The 25,077-nt window shown below is 36.5% G+C and overlaps 1 protein-coding gene across 1 annotated transcript in view; it reads left to right on the top strand.

Annotated features, from left to right (window-relative positions):
• The window catches only part of ZNF81 (zinc finger protein 81), a 63,589-nt gene extending 38,721 nt beyond the window's left edge, over nucleotides 1–24,868 (top strand). The window contains exons 4-5 of the mRNA XM_010996294.3: nucleotides 4,434–4,529; nucleotides 21,637–24,868. Of these exons, the coding sequence (XP_010994596.3) occupies nucleotides 4,434–4,529; nucleotides 21,637–23,333 (1,793 nt within the window). The 3' untranslated portion in view covers nucleotides 23,334–24,868. The remainder of the gene's footprint in view (nucleotides 1–4,433; nucleotides 4,530–21,636) is intronic.
• Nucleotides 24,869–25,077: the final 209 nt, after the last annotated feature.

Below are 25,077 nucleotides of genomic sequence, written 5' to 3'. Positions count from 1 at the left end.
GATAAAGGGCTGTAGGTCCCTTTAGGGAAGACTGGGAGAAAGGTTAGCAGTATAAATTTTTGGCAGTGTTGTGGGGTCCTTCCCCACTAGAGGAAGGACCCCCCCACTTACTTCCTTCATTCAAAAAGTTCTGGGTGTATAAACTGGCTCAAGTGTGGGAATTGATTGAGGAACCAGGACTCTGCATTTTGATGTCTCAACAAAAGACTTGTGTTCCCTTGACTTAGAACATGTCTCCTTATACAGCTCAAGTCAGAATTTAGTAGCTGGCCCATCTGTTTCTTTTCCAGGGACATCATGATCAACTGGCCAACCCCCTAGATCTCTGTAACTCGGACTATTCTGATTACTGCTTTGACCCTGCTAGCCATTATGGGAACTGCATCCACATTGCATTTCGCAACTAAATGCCTCCCTTTGGCCCCCGTTACTCCAGGGTCCAATTTCTCCCATTGCATTTTGGTTTCCCAGTTCAGTTTCCCAAAGAAACTTCTGACCTACAGAGACGGGCAATCACGGATTACTGGCAGCCCCCTCACAAATGTATTTGTCACAGTCGTCATGACAGACGTGTCCCTGGACCCTCCCCGTGTGGGTGAGCCGGTCTTATATGATGCATCCACTCCCAATATTCCCGTCTCCCTCTGCCTTTGGGAGTACACTGCCCCAGTTCTGGCATTTCCACTGAATTCCATGCAGGCCGTGTTTTGGTCCATGTTTCAGCCAAGCAGCCAAACAAATTGTTGGAGCCCTCTCTAACCCCTCTGGTGCCAACAGTAAAATTCAGAGTCTGCTTAGTGTCCAGAGATAAATAAATTTGGCCTGATCTAACTTTACGTTCTTTCCATTATCCCACACTCTTAATGTCCATTTCCACCCACAGTTCCCAGATTCATGCCTGTATAAATTGGTCAAATGATGCAGTTCTTCTGGAATCACACCTCCTCAGGGGTCACACTCTGGACCTCACCCTTTGGGCCTTGGTGAGACTTGAGTCCAGGTATAGGTCTGGAAGCAAAGAAAGGTGGTGGGCGTAAGTCCTGAGGGGAATCAGTAGCGCATTACAAGACAAAGGCAAGTACCTCTGGGGAGGCCATTGCTCCTCAGGCAGAGTAGGGTTTATCTTCTCCATCGAGGGTGGAAGGGTGGCTTCTCCTGGCAAAGACCCATCAGAGTTTTAAGAGGTTCAGGATCCTCACCTGTCCCCATTCTACATTTTGGAATCCCATTCCTTCCTAACCAATGCCCTCCTTTAACAGCAGACACCCTGTGAGGTTGGGAATTCAGTTTGTATGGTGATGTAGCCACTCAAAGAATGAGACTCTGGGTTTGGTCTTCAGCAACCTTAGCTCAGCGGCTACAGGAGCTAAGGGTTCCTTTCAGGACATAAACATAGACATAGAAATGTTCAGGTCATTGATGCGGTGCTTGAGCTGGGAAATCAAATCCCTGAGCTCATCCTTTTCTTGCCTCACTTTGTCCAACTCAATTAGGAGCACCCAGGCAACCTGATTATACTCGTAAGTTTGACAGAAATGCCTCAGTTATCAAATACCAGGTCATCCAGACCTTACCTCTTACAAGCATTTGATTTAGGAGTATCTAGTGTTGATGTTTTGCATATTTCTATCGCCATATCATACCAGGGACTATTAGTGCTCTCTTTACTAATAGATAGAGAATCATTAATACCTTTGAATCTAATCAGAATAAGGAAGCAATTCCAGAAATTCTATCAACAACTCAAAAAAAAAAAATAAGTGGGGAGGGCATAGCTCAAGTGGTAGAGTGCATGGTTAGCATGCATGAGGTCCTGGGTTCAATCCCTAGTACCTCCCCCGAGAATAAATAAATAAATAAATAAATAAACCTAATTACTTCCCCACACCAATAAACAAACAAACAAAAAAACCCTCATCCTATGTGGAACTGAAAAAAAAGAAAAACGAAGACACTAATGAACTCATCTACAAAACAGAAACAGACTCACAGACATAGTAAACAATCTTATGGTTACTGGGGGAAAGGGGATGGGAAGGGATAAATTGGGAGTTCTAGATTTGCAAATATTAACACTATATATGAAAATGGATAAAAACCATAATTTCTTCTGTATAGCAAGGGAACTATATTCAATATCCTGTAGTGACCTTTAATGAAAAAGAATATGAAAATGAATATACGTATATACATATGTATGACTGAAACATTATGCTATATACCAGAAATTGACACATTGTAACTGACTATACCTCAATTAAAAAAAAATAAATTAAAAAAAACTCATCCTGAAGATTCTGTTCCTCTAGAGCCACTCCCAGTACCAAACTCTGTATTATGGTAATTATGTTTGTTTATTTCTTTTTGTCTTAATGGAGGCACTGGGGATTGAACCCAGGACGTCGTGCATGCTAAGCAGGTGCTCTACCACTGAGCTGTCCCCTCCCCACTCTGTATTATGGTCCTTCAGAGAAATGAAACCAATAGGATATGGGTATATATACATAGAGTATAAGAGCACGTGTGTGTGCGTGCGTGTCCGTGTGTGTGTATATAAATACAAAGTAAGGAGAAGAGATTTATTTTAAGGAACTGGCTTTACTCAGTTGTGGCAAATCTGAACAGCAAGCCAGTAGACTAGAAATTAATGTGAGATCATGTTGCAGTTTTGAGTCTGAAACCCACAGGGCAGGCCACTGACTGCAAACTAGGCGGATGTCTGTGTTGCAGTCCCGAGGCTGAATTCTTTCTTCCACTACCCAATCCTTATTCTCTTTGCCCTTAGCACACACCTCAGCTGATCATGGTTCTTTATCTGGAAGGATGACGCAAAACTTTATTCCTGAAGGGTCCAGGCCATTAGTAGTCCTGCCCAAATTGGGTGGTCGTAGTTTTCAATTGACTTTAATCACAGGGCATGGCAGTATGCCTTAAGGGGTCTCCTGTATTCTAGATATATACGCTTCCTCACCTCCGTTGTGAGGGTCTGTACAGCAGTTGTCTCCCCTTGGTAGTCAGGATCCATCACCCCAGCCAGCACAGTAACTCCCTTCTTTGCCTGTTGATTCAAAGGCATGAAAAGACCAAGATGTCCGGGTGGCAGACTTAACTTCCAATTCAGTGGAGTCATTGTCCTGTTTCTTGGTGGAAGCATTCCTCCCTTTGGAACTAAGACATCTAGAACAACAGAGCATGAGGTTGCTGGAACAGGAAGCAAAATTTTTGCTAATGGGTCACTTGAGGTGACAGTGAGTGGTGCCACTTCTGGTCCAGGGCAGAGGGGGTGGGGCTGCCACCCTGGTGGGCTTGGAGGGCAGAGCATTGAACCAATGAGTTGTTGTCAAGCCTTAAAATCCAGTGGAATTTGCCCTGCTAGGTTTTAGACTTGCTTGGGACCTGCCATCCCCTTTAAAATTCTTATTTCTCCCTTTTAGAATGGGGATATCTATCCTATGTCTGGCCCACCATTGTATTTTAGAAGCAGGTTACTTGTCTGCTTTCCCAGGTTTTCATGGAGAGGACTTTTGTCTCAGACTGACTCATACTGAAGTCTCTCCCATAACTGATTTGGATGATTTAGATGATGAGACTTGAGATTTTGAGTTGATGTTAAGATGAGATTTTAGACTTAAGAGTTGGTGCTGGGATGATTAAGACTTTGGGGGATATTGGGATGGAGCTAGTGTATTTTCCCATGTTAGTGCACATGGAAGGACATGAATTTGGGGGTCAGAGGGAAGGCTCTTATGGGTTGAATTGTGTCCCCTGAAAAAAAAAAGATACGTGGAAATTTTAACCCCTAGTACCTTAGAATATGACCTTATTTGAAAATAGTATCTTTACAAAGGGAATCAACTTAAAATGAGATCATTGAGGCGGGCCTCAATCTGAGTGGTGTCCTTATATAGAAAAGGGAAATTGGGCACAGAAACAGGCATATGTAGAGGGAAAATTATGTGAAAACACACAGGTAGAGGTTGGCCACGTGATTAGAGTAATACATTTACAAGCCAAGGAACACCAAAGATTTCTGGAAAACACCAGAATCTAGAAGATGAAAGGAAGGATTCTCCCCTATATCTACCAGAGAGAGCATGACACCTGCTAACACCTTGATTTCAGATTTCTAGCCTCCAGAAATGTGAGACAATACATTTATGTTGTTTTCAGCCACCCAGTTTTTGGTTACTTGTTATAGCATCCCTCAGAAACTAACACAAAACCTCAGCCATGCTGTTTCCATCCTCAGCTGCCGAGTGCCCTGGGACCTCTTAAGTGAGTGATGGTGCTGTCCTTTGTTGGCCTGAGATTCTTCAGTCCCTTTTCACCTTTGTGATGATTACTTTTTCCCCAATGAAATGTGGCCACTTTTTCCAAAGAACAAATGGAAAGCCATGAGCTGGACCCCATTTTCTCTCCTGTTCTGTTAACAGGGTATGAAGTTCCCAAACCAGAGGTCATCTTCAGGTTGGAGCAAGGAGAGGAGCCATGGATGTCGGAGGGAGAAACCCCACATCAGAGCTGCTCAGGTGAGTGCACATGATCCAGGCAGAAGGGAAACATGGAAATACTTGAGGTTGATGCCTTTAAAGTGCTATGACTGCTACCCTTCTTGAAGGTTCAAAACTTTAGAAACTGCTTGAGAATAGATAACACTGGCCTCTCTGGTACCAAATTGCTCTCTCCCTTTATTCGTATACTGTTATCAACTGTCTACTTTGCTTGGCTCTCCTCCAGGAGAATTGCTGCAATACCTATACTTTGAAGCATATGTCAAGCTTCCTCACTATGGATCTGGCTTTCTTGGATATTCTCTCCTTCCATCACATTTTTATGCTTTAGTACTGAAACCCCACTTCCATGGCCTTAGATTCTTAACATACACGTTCAGGTTTTAATTGATTTGCCTTCTCTGAAGATCAGTTGGTTGCCTCATTCCTGTTCTCCCTGGTGCCATTTCACCTTCTTCTCCCTCTCATTTTCATCTTTTCACTCTAAGATACCAATAAACTGTCATCTACAACCAGCCTCACCTCCTCTTCTCTTTGTAGGTATTGCCTTCAGGTTCCTCACTTCTCTCCACCTCCCTTATCCCCATGCCTCTCTTCCATCTTCTGACTTTATGATCACCGTCACCTAGTATTTTTCTTTTAAAATCAATTTTATTATGATATAAGTTACATACCATAAAATATATCCATTTTGAGTATGCAGTTTGGTGAGCTTTGACAGAGGTACACACACTGGTATAAACACCACACCAATCATGATATATTACATTCCATCAAACAAAAATGTACCTTTATGCCCCTTGTAGTTAGTTAATAACTACCACCACTTCGGCCCCAGGCAACCATTGACATGTTTTTTTTGTCATTATAGGTTAATTTGTCTTTATTAGGGTTTCATATAAATGGAATCACACCATATGTACCCTTTTTGGTCTGGCTTCATTTGTTCAGCATAATGATTTTACAATTCACCCATGTTATTGCACATATCACTTGTTTGTTCCTTTAAAATACTGAATACTATTCCATTGTATGAGTAACTTGTTAATCTATATACCTATTGATTATAAATGGTCATTATTTGATCATTATGAATAAAGCTGGAGTGAACATTTTGATATGTCTTTGTGTGAACATATTTCTCTTGGGTAAATATCTAGGAATGGAGTTGCTGGTATAATATAATAAGCATTTGCTTACCTTTATAAGAAATTGCTAAACTGTCTTCCAAAGTGGCCATATCATTTTTCATTTCCAACAGCAATACATAAGTATTTCTGTTGCTCCAGATCCTCACCAACACTTGCTATCATCATTCTTTTTAATCTTCGCTTTTATAGTGGATGTATAATAATATCTCATTGTTCTAAGTTGCATTCCTCTCATAAGTAATGATGTTGAGGATCTTTTCATGTGCTTATTGACCATTTGTACATTTTTTTGTGAAGTGTCTCTTTAGGTATCATTCCCATTTTTATTGAGTTGTTTATCTTCTTATTATTGAGTTTTAAGAGTTGTTTATATTTGCTGGATACAACCCCTGTGCCATATATACATACTGCCAATATTTTGTTCCAATCTGTGCCTTACAATTTTATTTTCTTTCTGGTGCCTATCAAAGGGCAAACATTTTAATTTTGATGAAGTCTAATTTATCATCTTTTAAAACATTTTAGTACTTTTGTGATCTGTTTAAGAAATCTGCTTTCTACAGGTCACAAAGATTTTTCTCATATTTTATTCTATTAGTTTTGTTACTGTAGCTTTTTCAGTTTAGGTCTGTGATCTATTTTGTGTGTTTAATGTAAGGATTGATGTTCATTTTTATCAATACAATATCTAGTTGTTCCAGAACCATTTGTTGAAGAGGCTTTCTTTTTCCCACTGAATTTCCTAGGCACATTTATCAAAATCAGTCAGTTTTATATATGTGAACCTACTTCTGGACTCCCTATTTGTTCAATTGATCTATATGTCTTTCCATTTTAAAGTGAAGGTTTTATTATTATTCAGGTATGGTGAGGCCAATAGATCCAGATACAACAGTTATTAAAAATAGTTTGTAACTTACAGTTTCCAAGAGGAGGAGGCATGCCACATCATGCAGGGCCACAATAAGAAGCACCAGGGTCAACCAAGAAGTAGAAGTTGTGAGGGGAGAGCATGCAAGAGCCTTTATTGTGATTTTCATGGGGAAGAATGGGTAAGGCAGAGGAAGCAGGCAAGGAAGATTTAGAATTAGCTAGGTTGAGTAATTTCAGCAGGCTCCAGGGTATAGGGACTGTCCTTATTTGTCTGGTACCCAGCCCTGAGGTGATTACGGCAGGGGCATCATGGCTCAGCCTGTGAGATCTTGATAAAGAAGATATTTGGTCGATATGGGCTCTGGATTGGTTGGTTTACACATGAAAGGTATGCTTACAGGGAAGTCATTTGCTGTCTCTAGGAATAACTAGCCCTGGGAGGGGCTCAGCAAGGTACCAAATGCCAGAGCATCAAGAACACACAAAATAAGAAAATATAGTTAACACACTGTCCTTTTGGCAAATTCATACTTTTATTACTGTAGCTTTTATAATGAGTCATTTTATGTTGTTTTTTAAAAATTTTTATTGAAGTACAGTCAGTTACAATGTGTCAATTTCTTGTGTACAGCACAATGTCCCAGTCACACATATACATACGTATATTCCTTTTCATATTTTTTCCATTAAAGGATATTACAAGATATTGAACATAGTTCCCTGTTCTATACAGAAGAAACTTTTGAAATTTATTTTTATATATAGTGGCTAACATTTGTAAATCTCAAACTCCCAAATTTATCCCTTCCCACCCCCTTTCCCTGGTAACCATAAGATTGTTTACTATATCTATGAGTCTGTTTCTGTTTTGTAGATGAGTTCATAATGTCCTTTTTTCTCTCTTTTTTTTTAGATTCCACATATAAGTGACATCATACAGTATTTTTCTTTCTCTTTTTGGCTTATTTCACTTAGAATAATGATCTCTAGGTCCACCCATGTTGCTGCAAATGGCATTATTTTATCCGTTTTTTATGGCTGAGTAGTAATCCATTGTATAAATATACCACATCTTCTTTATCCAGTCATCTGTTGATGGACATTTAGCTTGTTTCCATGTCTTGGCTATTGTAAATAGTGCTGCTATGAACATTAGGGTGCATGTGTCTTTTTAAATTAAGTTTCCCTCTGGATATATGCCCAGGAGTAGGATTGCTGGGTCATATGGTAAGTCTATTTTTAGTCTTTTGAGAAATCTCCATACTGTTTTCCATAATGGCTGCACCAAACTACATTCCCACCAACAGTGTAGGAGGGTTCCCTTTTCTCCACAGCCTCTCCAGCACTTGTCATTTGTGGACTTTTGAATGATGGACATTCTGGCTGGTGTGAGGTGATACCTCATTGTAGTTTTGATTTGCATTTCTCTGATAATTAGTGATATTGAGCATTTTTTCATGTGCTATTGGCCATTCATATGTCTTCATTGGAGAATTGCTTGTTTAGGTCTTCTGCCCATTTTTGGATTGGGTTGTTTGGGTTTTTTTGCTATTAAGTTGTATGAGCTGTTTATATATTCTGGAGATTAAACCCTTGTCAGTCTCATCTTTTGGAAATATTTTCTCCCATTCCATAGATTATCTTTTTGGTTTGCTTTTGCTTTCCTTTGCTATGCTATTATAAGTTTAATTAGGTCCCATTTGTTTATTTTTGCTTTTATTTCTATTGCTTGGATAGAGTGCCCTAGGAGAACATTGCTGAGATTTATTGATCATGTGATTTTTGTCCTTTCTTTTGTTGATGTGGTGTATTATGTTGATTGATTTGCATATTTTGAACCATCCTTGTGTCCCTGGGATGAATCAAACTTGATCATGGTGTATGATCTTTTTTATGTGCTGTTGGATTCTGTTTGCTAATATTTTGTTGAGGATTTTTGTACCTATGTTCATCAGTGACATTGCCTGTAATTTTCTTTTTTGGTAGTGTCTTTGTCTGGTTTTAGTATCAGAATGATGGTGGCTTCATAGATTGAGTTTAGGAGTACTCTCTCCTTTTCAATCTTTTGGAAGAATTTGAGAAGGACCGGTATGAGTTCTTCTATGTATGTTTGGTAGAATTCCCTGGTGAAGCCATCTGGTCCTGGACTTTTGTTTGTAGGGAGGTTTTTTTAATTGCTAATTCTATTTCATTTCTAGTGATCGGTCTGTTCAAGTGGTCTGTTTCTTCTTGATTCAGTCTTGGTGGACTGTATGTTTCCAGAAACTTGTCCATTTCTTCTAGGTTGTCTAATTTGTTTCCATATAGTTGTTCATAGTATTCTCTTACGGATTTTTGTATTTCTCTGGTATTGGTTGTAATTAGCTTTTATAGTGAGTCTTGCAATCAAGTAGGATAAATTCTCCAACTTGGCTTTTTAAAAAATTACTCTGGCTGTTCTAGGTCATTTGCATTTCTATATAAATTTTATAATCAGTTTGTAATTTTTTTGAAAAAGCCTACTGGGATTTTGTTTGGAATTAACTCTGTAGGTCAGTTTTAGAAGAGCTGACATCTTAATAATATTGAGCCTTCTAATCAATGAATGTGGCAATTTTCTGCATCTATTTAGATCTTTGATTACTTTCAGCAATGTTTTATAGTTCTCAGTATAGAAGTTTTATGCATCCTTAATTAAATTTATCTGTAAGTATTCAATGCTTTTTGATACTATTGTAAATGGCATTATTAAAAATTTTATTTTTGGATTGCTTATTGCTAGCATAAATTGCTAGTGATTTATTTTTTTACATTGACTTTGTATCCTGAGGCATTTCTAAATTGTTTTAAGGACACTTTCACTTCTTCCTTTCCAGTCCCATGCTTTTAATTTATTTCCCTTTCCTTATTTCATTGTCTGAGACCTTCAGTTCAATGTTGAATAGAAATGATGAGCATGGGCAAGCTTGCCTTGTTCCTGTTATTTGGGGCAAAAAATTCATACCATTAAGTATGATGTTAGCTTTAGGTTTTTTGAGGCTGCCCTTTATCAGGTTATGTGCCTTCTTTTCTAATTCTAGCTTATTGAAAAGGTTTTTTCTTATCATGGTTGCATATTGAATTTTGTCAAATGCTTTCTCTTCATCTTATTAGAGTGATCTTATGAGTTACTGATTTTATTTTTTTAATATGTAAATTTATTTATTGACTTTCAAATATTAACTTTACCTTGCATTTTTGAGAGAAATATTAGTTGATTGTGACTTATTGCACTTATATATTGTTGGATTCTATTTACTGATATATTTCTTTAAAATTTGTATTTTTCATGAATGATATTGGTTTGTAGTTTTCTTTCTTTCTTTCTTCCTTTCTTCCTTTCCTTCTTTCTTTCTTTCTTTCTTTCTTTCTTTCTTTCTTTCTTTCTTTCTTTCTTTCTTTCTTTCTTCCTTCCTTCCTTCCTTCCTTCCTTCCTTCCTTCCTTCCTTCCTTCCTTCCTTCCTTCCTTCCTTTCTTTCTTTCTTTCTTTCTGCAATTTCTTTGTCAGGTTTTGGTATTAGGATTTTGCTGGCCACAGAAAATGAGTTGTGAAGTGTTCCCTGCTCTATTATCTGAAATAGTTTGTGTAAATTTTGTTTGTTTGCTTCGTTGTTTTTGTTTTTGTCTTTTACTGTTTCATGGAATGTTCCAGTGAAACCATTGGGCCTTAACTTTTCTTAGTGGATAAGTTTTAATAACAAATTCAATTTCTTTAATAGACATAGGGCTGTTCAGATTTCCTGTTTTATCTTTTGTGAGGTGTAGTAAATTGTATTTTTAAAGGAATTTGTCTATTTCCTTTATGTTATCTAATATAATTCTATTATGATATGAGAAAAGAATGTATATTCAGCTGTTGATGGGTATTGTGTACAGATTATATATATATATATATATGTATATATATATAACAGATTATATATATATGTGCATATATATATATATATATATATAATCAAGTTGGTTGTGTGTTTTTGAGATCTGTTGCTTTACTGAACTGTATTCAACTTGTTCAATCAGTTATTTGTAATTATAGGGGGTAAAAACTGACAACAAGATTTTAAAGTTTATATGAATATGCAAAGGACCTAGAATAGCCAACACAATCTTGAGAAAGAAGAAAAAGTGTGAAAGATTTATATTACCTAATGTTAAGACTTACTATAAAGCTATAGTAATCCAGACAGTGTAGTATTGATGTAAGGAGAAACAAGATGTATAAATAGAAGAAAAGAGAGGCCCGAAATAGACCCACACATATGTGGACAACTGAGTTTTGAGAAAGGTACAAATACAGTTCACTGGGAGAAAGGAAAGTCTTTTGAACAAATTGCGCTTGAACAAATGGATATCAGTATCAAGTGGAGGGAAAAAAAAAAACAACCTTGACCCATATCTCACACGCATATACAGAAATTAACATGAGTTCTAGTATGACTGAATTGTTTCTATTGGACTAACCCATCTAACAGATCAAAACTGTTAATTCTGGAAAATATATTTTAAGAACTACTGAAGATGCTGGCAAATGACCAAAAGAGCATTTTTCTGGGTCATCATGTACTGAGTAATTTTGGATTGTATCCTGAACATTATCAGTGTTATGTTATGGTATTCTGCTATATTGTTCTTTGTTTTTGTCATAGTAGGCAGTTAACTAGGTTAGACTCAAACTGGAGATGCTGTCTCACCTAAGATAGATAGCAACTCAGATTTCTGTTCAGACTTCTAACTTCTGACTTCTCTCCAAAATCTGCTTGCTGTTATTCACTCTTTCAATACATGTTTTGGTTTGGTTTGGTTTGGTTTCATTTTGTTTTGTTTTTCTAGAGACTATAGTTACTGTCTGTAGAAGGATTTTCTTTTAGGAGCTTACTTCTCCATATTACAGTTGGTCCTTGTACATTTACCCTGTATTCTGAGACCATGCTAAATTCACCTATCAATTCCAGTGAACTTTTTGTAAATTCCTTAAAATTTTCTATATCAATTATCACGTATTTTTGTCATTTCTTTTTTAGTGTGCATGCCCTTCATTTTTATTTTATCTTGTTCCCAATATGAGGGCAAAGGCTTTCAGTCTTTCAGCATTAAGTGTATTAGTTGTGGTTTTCCTTAGATGCTCTTTTTCAAATTGTGGTAATTTCTTTTTATTTGATGAGTCTTTAACATGAATGGATATTGGATTTTCCATTTATTTATTTATTTTTAAATTGACTTATACTCAATTTACAGTGTTGTGTCAATTTCCAGTGTACAGCACAATGCTTCAGTCATACATAAATATACATATATTCATTTTCATATTCTTTTTCACCATGAGCTACTACAAGATCTTGAATATATTTCCCTGTGCTATATAGTTTAAACTTGTTTATCTATTCTATATATACCTGTCAGTATCTACAAATCTCGAACTCCTAGTCTATCCCTTCCCACCCCTCTCCCCCCGGCAACCACAGGTTTGTATTCTATGTCTGTGAGTCTGTTTCTGTTTTACATTTAAGTTCATTTGTCTTCTCTTTTTGAGATTCCACATATGAGTGATCTCATATGGTATTTTTCTCTCTTTCTGGCTTACTTCACTTAGAATGACATTCTCCAGGGACATCCATGTTGCTGCAAATGGCATTATGTTGTCATTTTTATGGCTGAATAGTATTCCTTTGTATAAATATACCACATCTTCTTTATCCAGTCATCTGTCGATGGACATTTAGGCTGTTTCCATGTCTTGGCTATTGTAAATAGTGCTGCTATGAACATTGGGGTGCAGGTGTCTTTTTGAATTAGGGTTCCTTCTGGATATATGCCCAGAAGTGGGATTGCTGGGTCATATGGTAAGTCTATTTTTAGTCTTTGGAGGAATCTCCATACTGTTTTCCACAATGGCTGCACCAAACTACATTCCCACCAACAGTGTAGGAGGGAGGGTTCCCTTTTCTCCACACCCTCTCTAGCATTTATCATTTGTGGACTTTTGAATAATGGCCATTCTGACTGGTGTGAGGTGATACCACATTGTAGTTTTGATTTCATTTCTCTGATAATTAGTGATATTGAACTTTTTTTCATGTGCCTATTGGTCATTTGTATGTTTTCTTTGGAAAATTGCTTGTTTAGTTCTTCTGCTTATTTTTGGATTGGGTTGTTTGGTTTTTTTGCTATTAAGTTATATGAGCTGTTTATATATTCTGGAGATTAAGCCCTTGTCAGTCTCATCTTTTGCAAATATTTTCTCCCATTCTGTAGGTTGTTGTTTTGTTTTGCTTCTGGTTTCCTTTGCTGTGCAAAAGCGTGTAAGTTTAATTAGGTCCCATTTATTTATTTTTGCTTTTGTTTCTATTGCCTGGTTAGACTGCCCTAGGAGAACATTGCTGAGATGTATGTGAGATAATGTTTTGCCTATGTTTTCTTCTAGGAGATTTATGATGTCCTGTCTTATGTTTAAGTCTTCAATCCATTTTGAGTTTATTTTTGTGTATGGTGTGAGGGAGTATTCTAACTTCATTGATTTACATGCTGCTGTCCAGTTTTCCCAACACCATTTGCTAAAGAGGATGGCCAGGGTTAAGGGTAAAGAAATGATTCTAAAAGCAGCAAGAGAAATCCATTTTTGCATTTATTGAGATGAACATTTTATTCTGCTAATATGGTGAATTTCACTGGTTTTCAGATGTTAAACTAACTTTGCATTCCCAGGATAAACCTTACTTGATCATGATGTATTATCTTTTTTTAAAATATACATTTCTTGATTCACCTTGCTAGTATTTGGTAAGGATTTTTATCTCTATGAGGATATAAATCTTTAGTTTGGGGGGATTTTCTTCACTTACAATGTCTTTGATTTTACTGTCATGTTAAGATAGCCTCATAAAATGAGTTGGGAAATTATATGCCTGCTCTGTCTTCTGAAAGAATTTGTGGAAAATTGCTATATTTGCTTGAATTTTTCAATATTCACGCCTCTGTTTTGTGGTTATCTGTAAGACTGTTTTAAATTTTATAATTTTTCCTTAAATATAAGAACATTTTTCAGTGAACTCATCTGGACCTGAAATTTTCTTTGTGGGACTATCTTTAATTTCAAATTCAATTTCTTTAATAAATGTGAGGATATTCATACTTCCTTTTTCTTGTTTTGATAAGTTGTTCTTTCAAGGACTTTGTGCATTTTATCTAAGGTGTAAATTTTTGTCATATAGTTGTTTTATAATATTCCTGTATTATCATTTTAATGTCTGTTATATCTTCAGTAATGTGCCCTCTTTCTCTGAAATTGATAAAATTTCAACACAACATCTAGCTTTGTAAGCCTCAGTGGGGCTTATATCTGAGAGAGCTGGAGAGCTATCAGAAACTGAGACTCCACTCTTGAAAGGATCACACGCAGACTTATTTGCTCTGAGTCCCACTGCAGAGGCAGCAGCTTGAAAAGTGCCTGGTTTATATGAGAAGAAGATTCATTGACTAATTTTAGGGCATGTGCCAGAGGGGCAAGGATCTGGAGGAACTTTCTCCAGGAACAGAAGTGCTGGTGGGCACCATTTTTTTTTAACTCTGCTTCCACCTAGCTGGCCTAGTGCTGGCAGGTACTGTTTCTGTCACTCTTCCACTCTCCATCAGCCTAGCTAACACCACACACCCAATGTTCCCCTGAGGACCCAACCTACCCCACCTACTGGGCAGCCTCGGCTGGCCCCAGTGCCCCTCCAAAGTGGCTCATGCTCCAGGGGATCAGCCCATCCTCCAGTGTGCTCATAGCAATCGTGGCCCAACCACAGCAGGTGGGCCCATGTAGCCCATGTAGGGGATACCCCTAGAGTACCTGGCTTTGGTGACAAGAGGGTTTTGCACCACTGGGCCCCATAGGACACCTTTTAAGACTGGGAGATGTAGCTGACCTATCTAATTAATACATAGAAACAAACAGAGAGTTACATAAAATGGGGAGACAAAGGAATACTTTCCAAACAAAAAGAACAAGACAAAGCCTCAGAAATAGAACTAAATGAAATGGAGATAAGCAATTTTACCAGATAAGGAATTCAAATAGTCATGATGCTGACCAATCTCTGGGGAAGAAAAGATGAATTCACTGAGAACTTCAACAAAGAGAAAATATAAAAAAGAATCAGAACTGAAGACTACAATAACTGCACTAGAGGAAATCAACAACAGATTAGAGGATGCAGAGGAATGAATCAGTGATCTGGAAGACAAGGTAGTGGAAATCACCCAATCACAACAGCAGAAAGAAAAAATAATTCAAAACAATGAGGATAGTTTTAGAGACCCCTGGGAGAACACCAGTCACATTATAGGAGTCCCAGAAGGATAAGAGAGAGAGAAAGGGACAGAAAACTTATTTGAAGAAATAATGGCTCAAAAATTTCCTAACCTGGGGAAGGAAGCAGACATCTATCCAGGAAGCAGAGTCCAGGAAGCACAGAGTCCCAAACAAGATGAACTCAAAGAGACCCATACCAAGACAAATTATAATTCCGATGTCAAAAGTTAAAAGAGACTCTTAAAAGCAGCAAGAGAAGAACAACTAGTTACATACAAGGGAACTCCCATAAGATATTGCTGATTTTTCAGCAGAAACTACAGGCCAGAAGGGAGTGGCACAATATATTCATAGTGCTGAAAGGAAAAAAATCTTACAACAAGAATATTCTACCCAGTTAGGTTATCATTCAGAATTGAAGGAGAAACAGTTTCCTAGGCAAGCAAAAGCTAAAGGAGTTTATCGCCACTAAACTGGCCTTACAAGAAATGTTAAAAGGACTTTAAACAGAAGAGAAAGGGCCATAATTAGAAATAAGAAAATTGTGAAAGAAAAAAATCTCAAAGATAAAGGCAAACATATAGTAAAACCACCTATAAAGCTATTATGAAGGTCGAAAGACAAAAGTAGTAAAATCATCTGTATCTAAAATAATTAGTTAAGCAATACACCAAAAGATGTAAAATGTTGCAGGGAGAAGTGTAGTGCTTTTAGAATGTGCTCAGACTGAAGCAACCATCAATTAAAAATAGATTGCTATGTACATAGGTTATATGTGAACCTCATGGTAACCACAAACCAAAAACCCATCACAGATACACAAAAAATAAAGAAAAAGACAAATACTGTATGATTTCACTTACATGCGGAATCTAAAAACCAAAACAAATGAACAAACAAAACCACAGAAACAGAATCATGGGTACAGAGAACAAACTGGTGGCTGCTGGAGTTGAGAGGGGTGAGGGATGGACAAAATAGGTGAAGAGGATTATGAGGTACAAACTTCCAGCTAGAAAATAAATGAGTCATGGGGGTGAAATATACAGCATGGGGAATATAGTCAATAATATTGTAATAACTTTGTATGGTGACAGATGGTTACTAGGCTTATCATTTTGTAATGTATAAAAATGTCAAATCTCACTATGTTGTGTACCTAAAACTAATACAATATTGTATGTCAGCTATAATTCAATAAAAAAATGTATACTTTATATGTAATTTACCAGAAAATTAGAAAGGTTAACAATTAGTGATCTAAGTTTGCAACTCAAAATATAGTAATGAAAACTGAGAAGGCCAAAAATTGGTTCTACAAAAAGATTAATACAATTCATAAATCTCTGATAAGACTAATGAAGAAAAAGAGAAAACACAGATTATTAATGCCATGAATGCAAAAGGAAACATCATTACAAATCTTACAGCTGTTAAAAGGATATTAAGAAGATATTATAAGAAACTTTATGGCAACAAATTTGATAACTGAAATGAAATGGTGACAGTCCTAGAAAAAGACAAATTGCAAGAAATGTCACAAAAAAAGATTAAAAATTTAGTAGTCTTTTTATCACTTAAAGAAGATTAACCTATGATTTGAAACCTTTCTTCACTGGTGAATTCTTGCTGTCATCTAAATGAGTAATACCAATATTACACAAGTTCTTTTGAAGAACAAAAACAAACAAACAAACAAAAACAATGTCCATCTTATTTGATAGTAAATTGAGCTATGTTAGAATGAAAAGTTCTTCTTCAAAAGTTATCATTAAGAAAGTGAACAGACAAGCCACAAACTGGAGAAGATATTTGCAATACACAGATTGGACAAATGACTTGCATTCAGGATGTATAAAGATTTCTTTTTTATTGAAGTATAGTCAGTTACAATGTGTCAATTTCTCATGTACAGCATAATGTCCCAGTCATGCAGAATATATTAAGAACTCTTATGAATCAAAAAGTAAAAGGCAGGCAACCGAGTAGAAAAAAAATGAATAAAAGACATGAACAGATACTTTTTAAAAGGAGGTATCCAAAAAAAATAAAATAAAATAAAAAGAGGTATCCAGATGATCTTTATATATATGAAAAGATGCTGAACATCATTACTCATTGGGGAAATATAAATTAAAACCATAATAAGACAACCCTACACACAGGCAGACATACAGAAGAATGGGTAAAATTAAAATGCTTGACAATATCAAGTGTTAATACTATTTGGAGTAAGTGGAATTCCCATACATTGATGGTAGTAATGTAAATTCTTTCAGTCACTTTGGGAAACAGTACCAACTGATGCTAAATATATGGCTATCCTGTATCCCAGGAACGTCACTCCTAGGCATTTATTTAAGAGAAATGAGCTCAAATGTCCACTAAAAAATGTACGGGAATGTTCATATCAACATTAGTATAATTGTCAAAAACATGAAACACCCCACATGTCCATCAACAGGAGAGTGGACGAATATTGGGCTATATTCTTATAATGTGATACTACACAGCAGTGAAAAACAAAGAGCTACTGATACACACAAGAACTTGGATGAACCTCAAAAACATTGTTGAGCAAAAAGGCCAGGCATATAGATGAGTCCATGCTATATGGTTCAATTTATATAAAGTTCAAGGACAAGCAATACTAATCTATAGTGATAAATTATTTGTGATCTATGCTGAGAATGATGGTTACCTCTGGAAGACAGTAATTGACTGGGAAGGACCAAAAGGAAACCTTCTGAGATAATTAAGATATTTTGTATTTTCATTTAGGTGGTGGTTACATGGCTTTATAATATGAAAAAATTAATTGAATTCTACAGTTAGGATCTGTACTTTACTGGGTAGGAACTATACCTCAATAAAAATGAAGAATTTCTTATACACTTATGAGCCTGTGAGATGATTCCTTGGGGATATTTATATGGGAATGGTGCTGCTTGATCATTGGAGTATACGTGCAGTACACAAGTGTGCCAAATTCACGACATCTATGTCAACACTTGGCATTATCCAGATTTCTCATTTTGTGGCCAATCTAATCGATGTAAAGTGGCTTTTTAATATTTGTTATCAATTTGGGTTTCCTCTTCTGTGAATTGCTTATTCCTGTTACTTTATCTTCTCTAACCATGCAGGTTTTTTCTCTTCTTTTTTTTTTTAAATCAAAGTATAGTCAGTTACAATGTGTCAATTTCTGATGTATTACCTAATGTTTCAGTCATACATATACATACACATATTCGATTTGTTCTCTTCTTGATTTGTACCTAATTTACTTATTTCCTTTTCCATTGAAACTCTTCCTCCTCACTGAGATGCTCCTGGCTATGGATGTTGTTTACTGTCTTCTGTATATTTGTTCTATAGTAATTAACTCAAAAGAGTTTTCCAATATGAACAGTTAAGCTTTTTATTTGTATTCTGATGACTTCCATATTGACTATTTGCTATATTATAACTAAGCTTTAGTACACGCTTACCTACATATTAGACAGTTCTCATAGAGTATTCTGCTTTATTCATCCTTAGTATGTGAGTAATTGGCATCATCACTGCCCAAATCAGGAATCCTCAACATTCCAAATTTTGTCAGATTCTGCTGTTTCTTGTTTCTTCCCTCTTAGTTATCTTCTCCTACTAATTACTCTGCAATTCCTCTTTTTTTCTTTCTAAAAGAATACTGTTTAGATATCCTCTCATCTTAACTCCTAGTAGCATCACCCAAAAGCAGGTCTATGTTTTCTTATGCTTGGATTATCCTGTTCATAGTGGGATTTGCAGATTCCATTCTTGTTTCTAGTTCATCTTAAATGCTGTTAATAGACTTCATTACCTGAGACACTGCATTTATCTTTGCCATTAATTTTATGAAGTAGATTTGCATATCTTCCATATGTGACCAATAGCTCTTCTCAGTGCCATGTACAACATGACCATTTATTTCCAGGTAAAGTTGTATCTGTATATTTTCCTTAATTCATGCTTTCCTCAAGTTTTCACCTTGTCTTTAGTGCCTACCAAATATGAAGCTTGTCTCTGCATGTAGACTCTTTATTATTTTGTGCTCTGCCTATCTAGGCAATAGACACTTGTATTTTGTTTCATTTCAGGTTATCATCCAGACCATTAAATGGCCCTTACCCACTCCAGAGTTACTGCTATTCCCCATTTCTGTTCCCCCATCCCTCAGATGCTTCTGCCTCTAGGAATTTTGAAAGTCTCTGAAAATAAGAGCCTGTATCTTATTTTTATTATTCAAATGCTAAGCACGATGAAACTACTTACCAGTATTAACTAATCAAATTTGTAGGGGATAAACATTTGAGTATTTTGCTCTGTTCCAGAAGGATTTTTAAAAATTCTGCTTAGAAAAGTTCAGTGGAACATAGATTGTAATTAGAAAGTAAGGACAATGGCATCAAATATTTAAAAATTTACTCTCTGTGCATTGTTTCCATTATAATAGCAGTCTGTTAAAATGATGAGCAAAATGAATAGCACAGAGGGTGTCTGCTTTTGAAGTTCAGAAAACGTCTCACTAGCAATATGATCAGGTTAAATTACAAAGTAAAAGACTATTAAACCACTTAATGAAGGACACATACATTTTAAGTGGCCCAAAAGACGATGCTAAGCAGGCTGAATGGAAGAAGAGGATATGAACGTGTCTTTATTTGGGAATAAATTGGACTTCTGTGAGGCACTTTTTTTTTTTTGGAGTGGCAAAGAGAATGCTAGCTTGCATGCACAGCTCTTTCTAGACTGATGACTCTCCATTTATGTACTGTTCACAGAATCTGTGGGCTCAGGAAAGGTGTAAAAAAGCTTTTTATTGCAGGAGCAGATTTCTTACCATGAATATTCGTGCTGGTGATATAAATATTGTCCAGTACAGCAGGGGTTTAGAAGTTAAGTTTTATCTTTAAGTCATATATTATATATATATTTAAGTGTTAAATAAAGTGAAACACAAAGCCACTTTCAAAACCAAGCTTAGGAATCCAGGGTTTAATAACTTCAGAATAAATTAAAGCCAAATGTATGAGAATGAAACGCAACTTAAGTATAAGAGGATGAGGTTTTGTATGGGACACGTGTCAGAGTACAGTATCAAACTGACTAATGGGAAAACTGGATTTGATGCCTCAGAGCATTTTCAGTATCTAAAACCTCTTGCTGATAAGATAATGTATAATTTTTCCATTTGAAAATTATTATCGAGAATGTAATATGTCTCATGCACTGTACTGGTAATGGAAAACGTCTGTGATTCCCACTCTGGGCAAGAATGGTGTATTGCATTTAAGCTAATTCACAGTAATAAAATACAGTGATTTAAATACAGAATTTTACTTCTGTCTTAGATAAAGTTTCTAATATCACAGGCCATTGGAAAACCTAGTTGCTGATGCTTATTCGTGTATCCAGGTTTCTTCCATTACTCAACTTCACCCTCTCTTGGATTCTGTGTGGCATATGCATGTTTGAATCTATGTTGCTACCAAGTCCAGATTTTAGTAAGCAAGGAGATGGGAGAGGGCATAGAGGAAACATGCCCACCGTTTCAATGCTCTGGTTTGAAAGTGGCACCCATCATTTTCTCTCACATTCTGTTGAGGACATTGTCACATGGCCACACAAATTTTCAGAGGAGGCTCAGAAATATATGACTGGGCAGCCACGTGCCTGGCTACTACTCTTTTAATGCAAAAAAAATGGCGAAACAGGTTCTAGTGGACAGCTTTCAATCTACTACAGATGGCTTGTCATCTCTCTGATTTTGTACTTCTTGTTAGGTATATATAATTTTAGTTCCAAGAAAACAGTTACACCTGGTTGGAGAACTGGAGTATAGACATCCATTTATTGTTTGTATAGGTCAATATGGCTCTGACCACAGTATTTTTCCCATAGGCATGAATAAATTTTTTTCAGTTTTACTGAGGTATAATTGACATGCAGCATTGTATAAGTTTAAGATGTACAACATAATGGCTTGACTTAACATATGTTGTGAAATGATTGCCACAATAAGTTTCATTAACATCCATACCTTATAGTTCCAAAAGAAAAAGAAAAAAAATTTTCCTTGTGATGAGAACTTTTAGGATCTATTCTCTTAGTAAATTTAATTTTTTTATCATTAATTTGATATTGTTGCTCATAAGCAAGAAGCAGCGAGATCAGTGAGGTTTTAAAATTGAAAGCTAATGAGGACTTAGACTCTGAGTTACCCCTTTCAAGCCTAGACTCTCCACAGATATTTCTCTTTAAAACCCTTGTCTGTTTAATTTTTTGTCCACCCTACTTGATATCACTTATCAAAATAAAGCTAGATTCTTATGTTAAACTCCAATCTCCAATACTGAATAACTATATATGTGTATGTGTATAGATACAGATATAGATATAGATAGGGAGGGAGGGAGGGAGGGAAGGATCCATACATATATAGACAATCATTCTGAACTTCACTTTCCTTATCTACAATGGGCGTGGATAATAATTGAAAATATAGGACTTTTGAAAGGATTAAATGAGTTCATATGTATATGTTTCTTAGAACAATGCCTGGAACATCGTAAGTGTCATGCAAGAGATTGACACATAGTAAGGGCTATATATATATATATATATATTTTTTTGTCATCATTGTCATCATCATCGTCATCAAATGTAACTAGCTTCCCTGTATTCCATTTGAATTAGCTTATGTGTACCTTTTAATCTTCTGCTATCTATTCTTTGTGTCAATTTTACTTTTTCTTTCTCTTTTTAGATGGGAAGTTTGGGATTAAGACCTCACAAAAAAGAATTTCTGGAAAAGTTTCATTTCATAGTGAAATGGAGGGTGAAGATACAAGGGATGATTCATTGTATTCCATTTTAGAAGAACTGTGGCAAGATGCTGAACAGATAAAGAGCTATCAGGGAAACCAGAATCCTGCTGCTTTCATCAATAAGAAAATATTGAATACAGAGTGGGATTATGAATATAAAGACAGTGGAAAATTTGTTCATCCAGGCCCAAATCGTATTCCTTCACAGAAAAGTCCTCATAAACGTGACTCATTTGGAAAGAGTTTAAAGCATAATTTAGACTTACATATTCATAGTAAAAACAGTGCAGCAAAGAACTTCGATAAGATTATTGGACATGGTCAGGTTTTCACCCAGAGCTCTTCTTATACTAACCATGAAAATACGCATACAGGAGTGAAATTCTGTGACAGCAATCAGCATGGAAAAGTCTTCAGCCTCAAACAAGCACTCAGTCACAATCTGAAATTTCCTGTTGGGGAGAAAGCAAATATGTGTACTGAATTTGGGAAGATCTTCACCCAGAGGTCACACCTCTTCCCACCTCAGAGAATTCATTCTATGGAAAAACCTCATGAGCTTAGCAAATGTGTAAATGTTTTTACACAGAAGCCACTACTCAGTATATATTTGAGAGTTCATAGAGACGAAAAGCTCTATATATGTTCTGAATGTGGGAAGGCGTTCATCCAGAATTCAGAATTAATTTTGCATGAGAAAATGCATACTAGAGAAAAACCCTATAAATGCAGTGAATGTGGAAAATCATTTTTCCAAGTGTCATCTCTACTGAGGCATCAGACAACCCATACTGGAGAAAAACTTTATGAGTGCAGTGAATGTGGGAAAGGCTTCTCCCTGAACTCAGCCCTCAATGTACATCAGAAAATTCATACTGGAGAGAGACACCACAAGTGCAGTGAGTGTGGGAAAGCCTTTACCCAAAAATCAACACTCAGAATGCATCAGAGAATTCATACAGGAGAGAGATCCTATGTATGTACTGAATGTGGGCAGGCCTTCATCCAAAAGGCACACTTGATTGCACATCAAAGAATTCATACTGGAGAGAAGCCTTATGAATGCAGTGACTGTGGGAAGTCTTTCCCTTCTAAATCACAACTCCAGATGCATAAGCGAATTCACACAGGAGAAAAACCCTATATATGCACTGACTGTGGGAAGGCCTTCACCAATAGGTCAAATCTCAATACTCACCAGAAATCTCATACTGGAGAGAAGTCTTATATATGTGCTGAATGTGGGAAGGCCTTCACGGACAGGTCAAATTTCAATAAACACCAGACAATTCATACTGGAGAGAAACCCTATGTTTGTGCTGATTGTGGAAGGGCCTTCATCCAGAAGTCAGAGTTAATTACACATCAGAGAATTCATACCACAGAGAAGCCTTATAAATGTTCTGACTGTGAGAAATCCTTCTCCAAGAAACCACATCTCAAAGTACATCAACGAATTCACACAGGAGAGAAACCATATATATGTGCAGAATGTGGGAAAGCCTTCACTGACAGATCAAATTTCAATAAACACCAGACAATTCATACTGGAGATAAACCCTATAAATGTAGTGACTGTGGAAAGGGCTTCACTCAGAAATCAGTTCTGAGTATGCATCGCAGTATTCATACATGAAAGTAACCCTGTTTCTTGAAAATGAGAAAGCCTTTATCATAGCATTCAGGTCTAAGTGTGTTTTATAAAATTCAACCAAGATCCTATATGAATACCTTGCATAATAAAAAGCATTCATCAAGCTCTCTCACCTGAGATGAGAAAAATTACTCTAAGAATGCACTGAATGAAGGGGAATTTCCATATTTGCCCAGACTCACAAAATATAATAGAATTCATACTGGAAAATCAGCTTGATGCATTAGGAAAAACCTTCCTGTAGAAAGTATTATAAGGCACCATTACCCAATTCGTTATACATGGAGTGTGCAAAACTATATAAATGACAGTAATGTTTACTGTATTATATTAAGCAATTTAAAATGTCAACAAAATGAAAGATAGGACAACAAAATATGTTGATGTGTAGACCTGCTCTCAGTTCTGTGGGGTGTTTTTGTAGCAGAAAACATTACACAATGGAAGGAATAATTGAATTGAATTTTTTTAAATTTAATATAATCGTGTCTATCGAATATGTTTCCTGCTGAATATTTCTCTCACATGAATCCATAAAGTCATTATAGTTTTTTTCATTATGGTTTTATATATACACAAATCTGCAAATACAATTTTACACGAGCACATAAATATAATCCTGTCATTCATATTGGTTTCCATGACATCATGTTTTTATCTTCTTTCATTGTGGTACAATGCAAAATAGCCACAGATCTCTCCCATCCTTTTATGCACACTCCTTTATAGTGTTACTCTTATTTCTCTTGTTAAGAGGTAGGGCTGTCTCTGTCTACTCCTTGACTCTGAGCTTGGCCATGTGACTCGCTTTGGCCAATGTACATTAGCAAAGAGATTCAAGAAGATGCTGGAGAAGTGTGAAAAGCCTGCTTTGAGGCTTACCCTCTCCTGCTGCCCTTTGGAATTCTCAAACTTTCATGTGAAGAAGCTCAGATTACTGAAGAATGAGAAACCACATGGAGCAGAGATGAGCCAGCCCACCCCAGGCTCCTTAGACCAAATGCCAGACATGGGAGTGAGGCCTTCCTTGACCTCTAACCCCAGCCACAGCAAAAGAGCCACACCAGTTATCCCAGCCAATGAATTACGAGGTAAATAAAATGATTACTGTTTTAAGCGTCTAAGTTTTGGGGTAGTCTGCTGCACAGCAAATGCTGAGTAGTACCTAAAATTGTACGCATACTGGGGGTATTGTATCAAAACATAAGACACGGCATTATTAGCTTTGGGCCTGGGTGAAAGGTGGAGGCTGGAAAAACAATGAAGAAAATTGTTAAGAAAGGCTGGAAAAGACGGCAGTTTATGTTGTTTAGTAAGGAAAAGATAGCAAAACAGTCACCATGCTCTGTGGAAAGACTGAGGATGTACCAAATGAACTTGTGGATCTGGCTAAAGAGATTTCCAACAGAATGCTGGAAGTATCAGTTTGCTCATTTTAGCTGCATATGATAAGGTACAGAAAGAAAAATATGAACTCAGTAAACAACATCCATTTGCAAGCAGAATTAAGAAGAAATACAAAAAAAAAAAAAAGGCCAGGACTTAACTTTGTTCAAAAATAACTGCTTCACATATCCAGTCTTTCCAACTATCAGAATATTCTCAAGGTGAAAAAAAATGGCCTCAGGGTAGAGATCAAATTATGCATGTGGCTGTGAGACCCTTTGTTAAAATGTGTGAAATATTTAAGTTGGCGTTTGGGAAACCCTCTCAGCTAAGCTGAACA

The sequence above is a fragment of the Camelus dromedarius genome, chromosome X (assembly GCF_036321535.1).
Source record: "Camelus dromedarius isolate mCamDro1 chromosome X, mCamDro1.pat, whole genome shotgun sequence".
Taxonomy (NCBI): domain Eukaryota; kingdom Metazoa; phylum Chordata; class Mammalia; order Artiodactyla; family Camelidae; genus Camelus; species Camelus dromedarius.
This window is presented reverse-complemented; position numbering and strand designations above follow the sequence as displayed.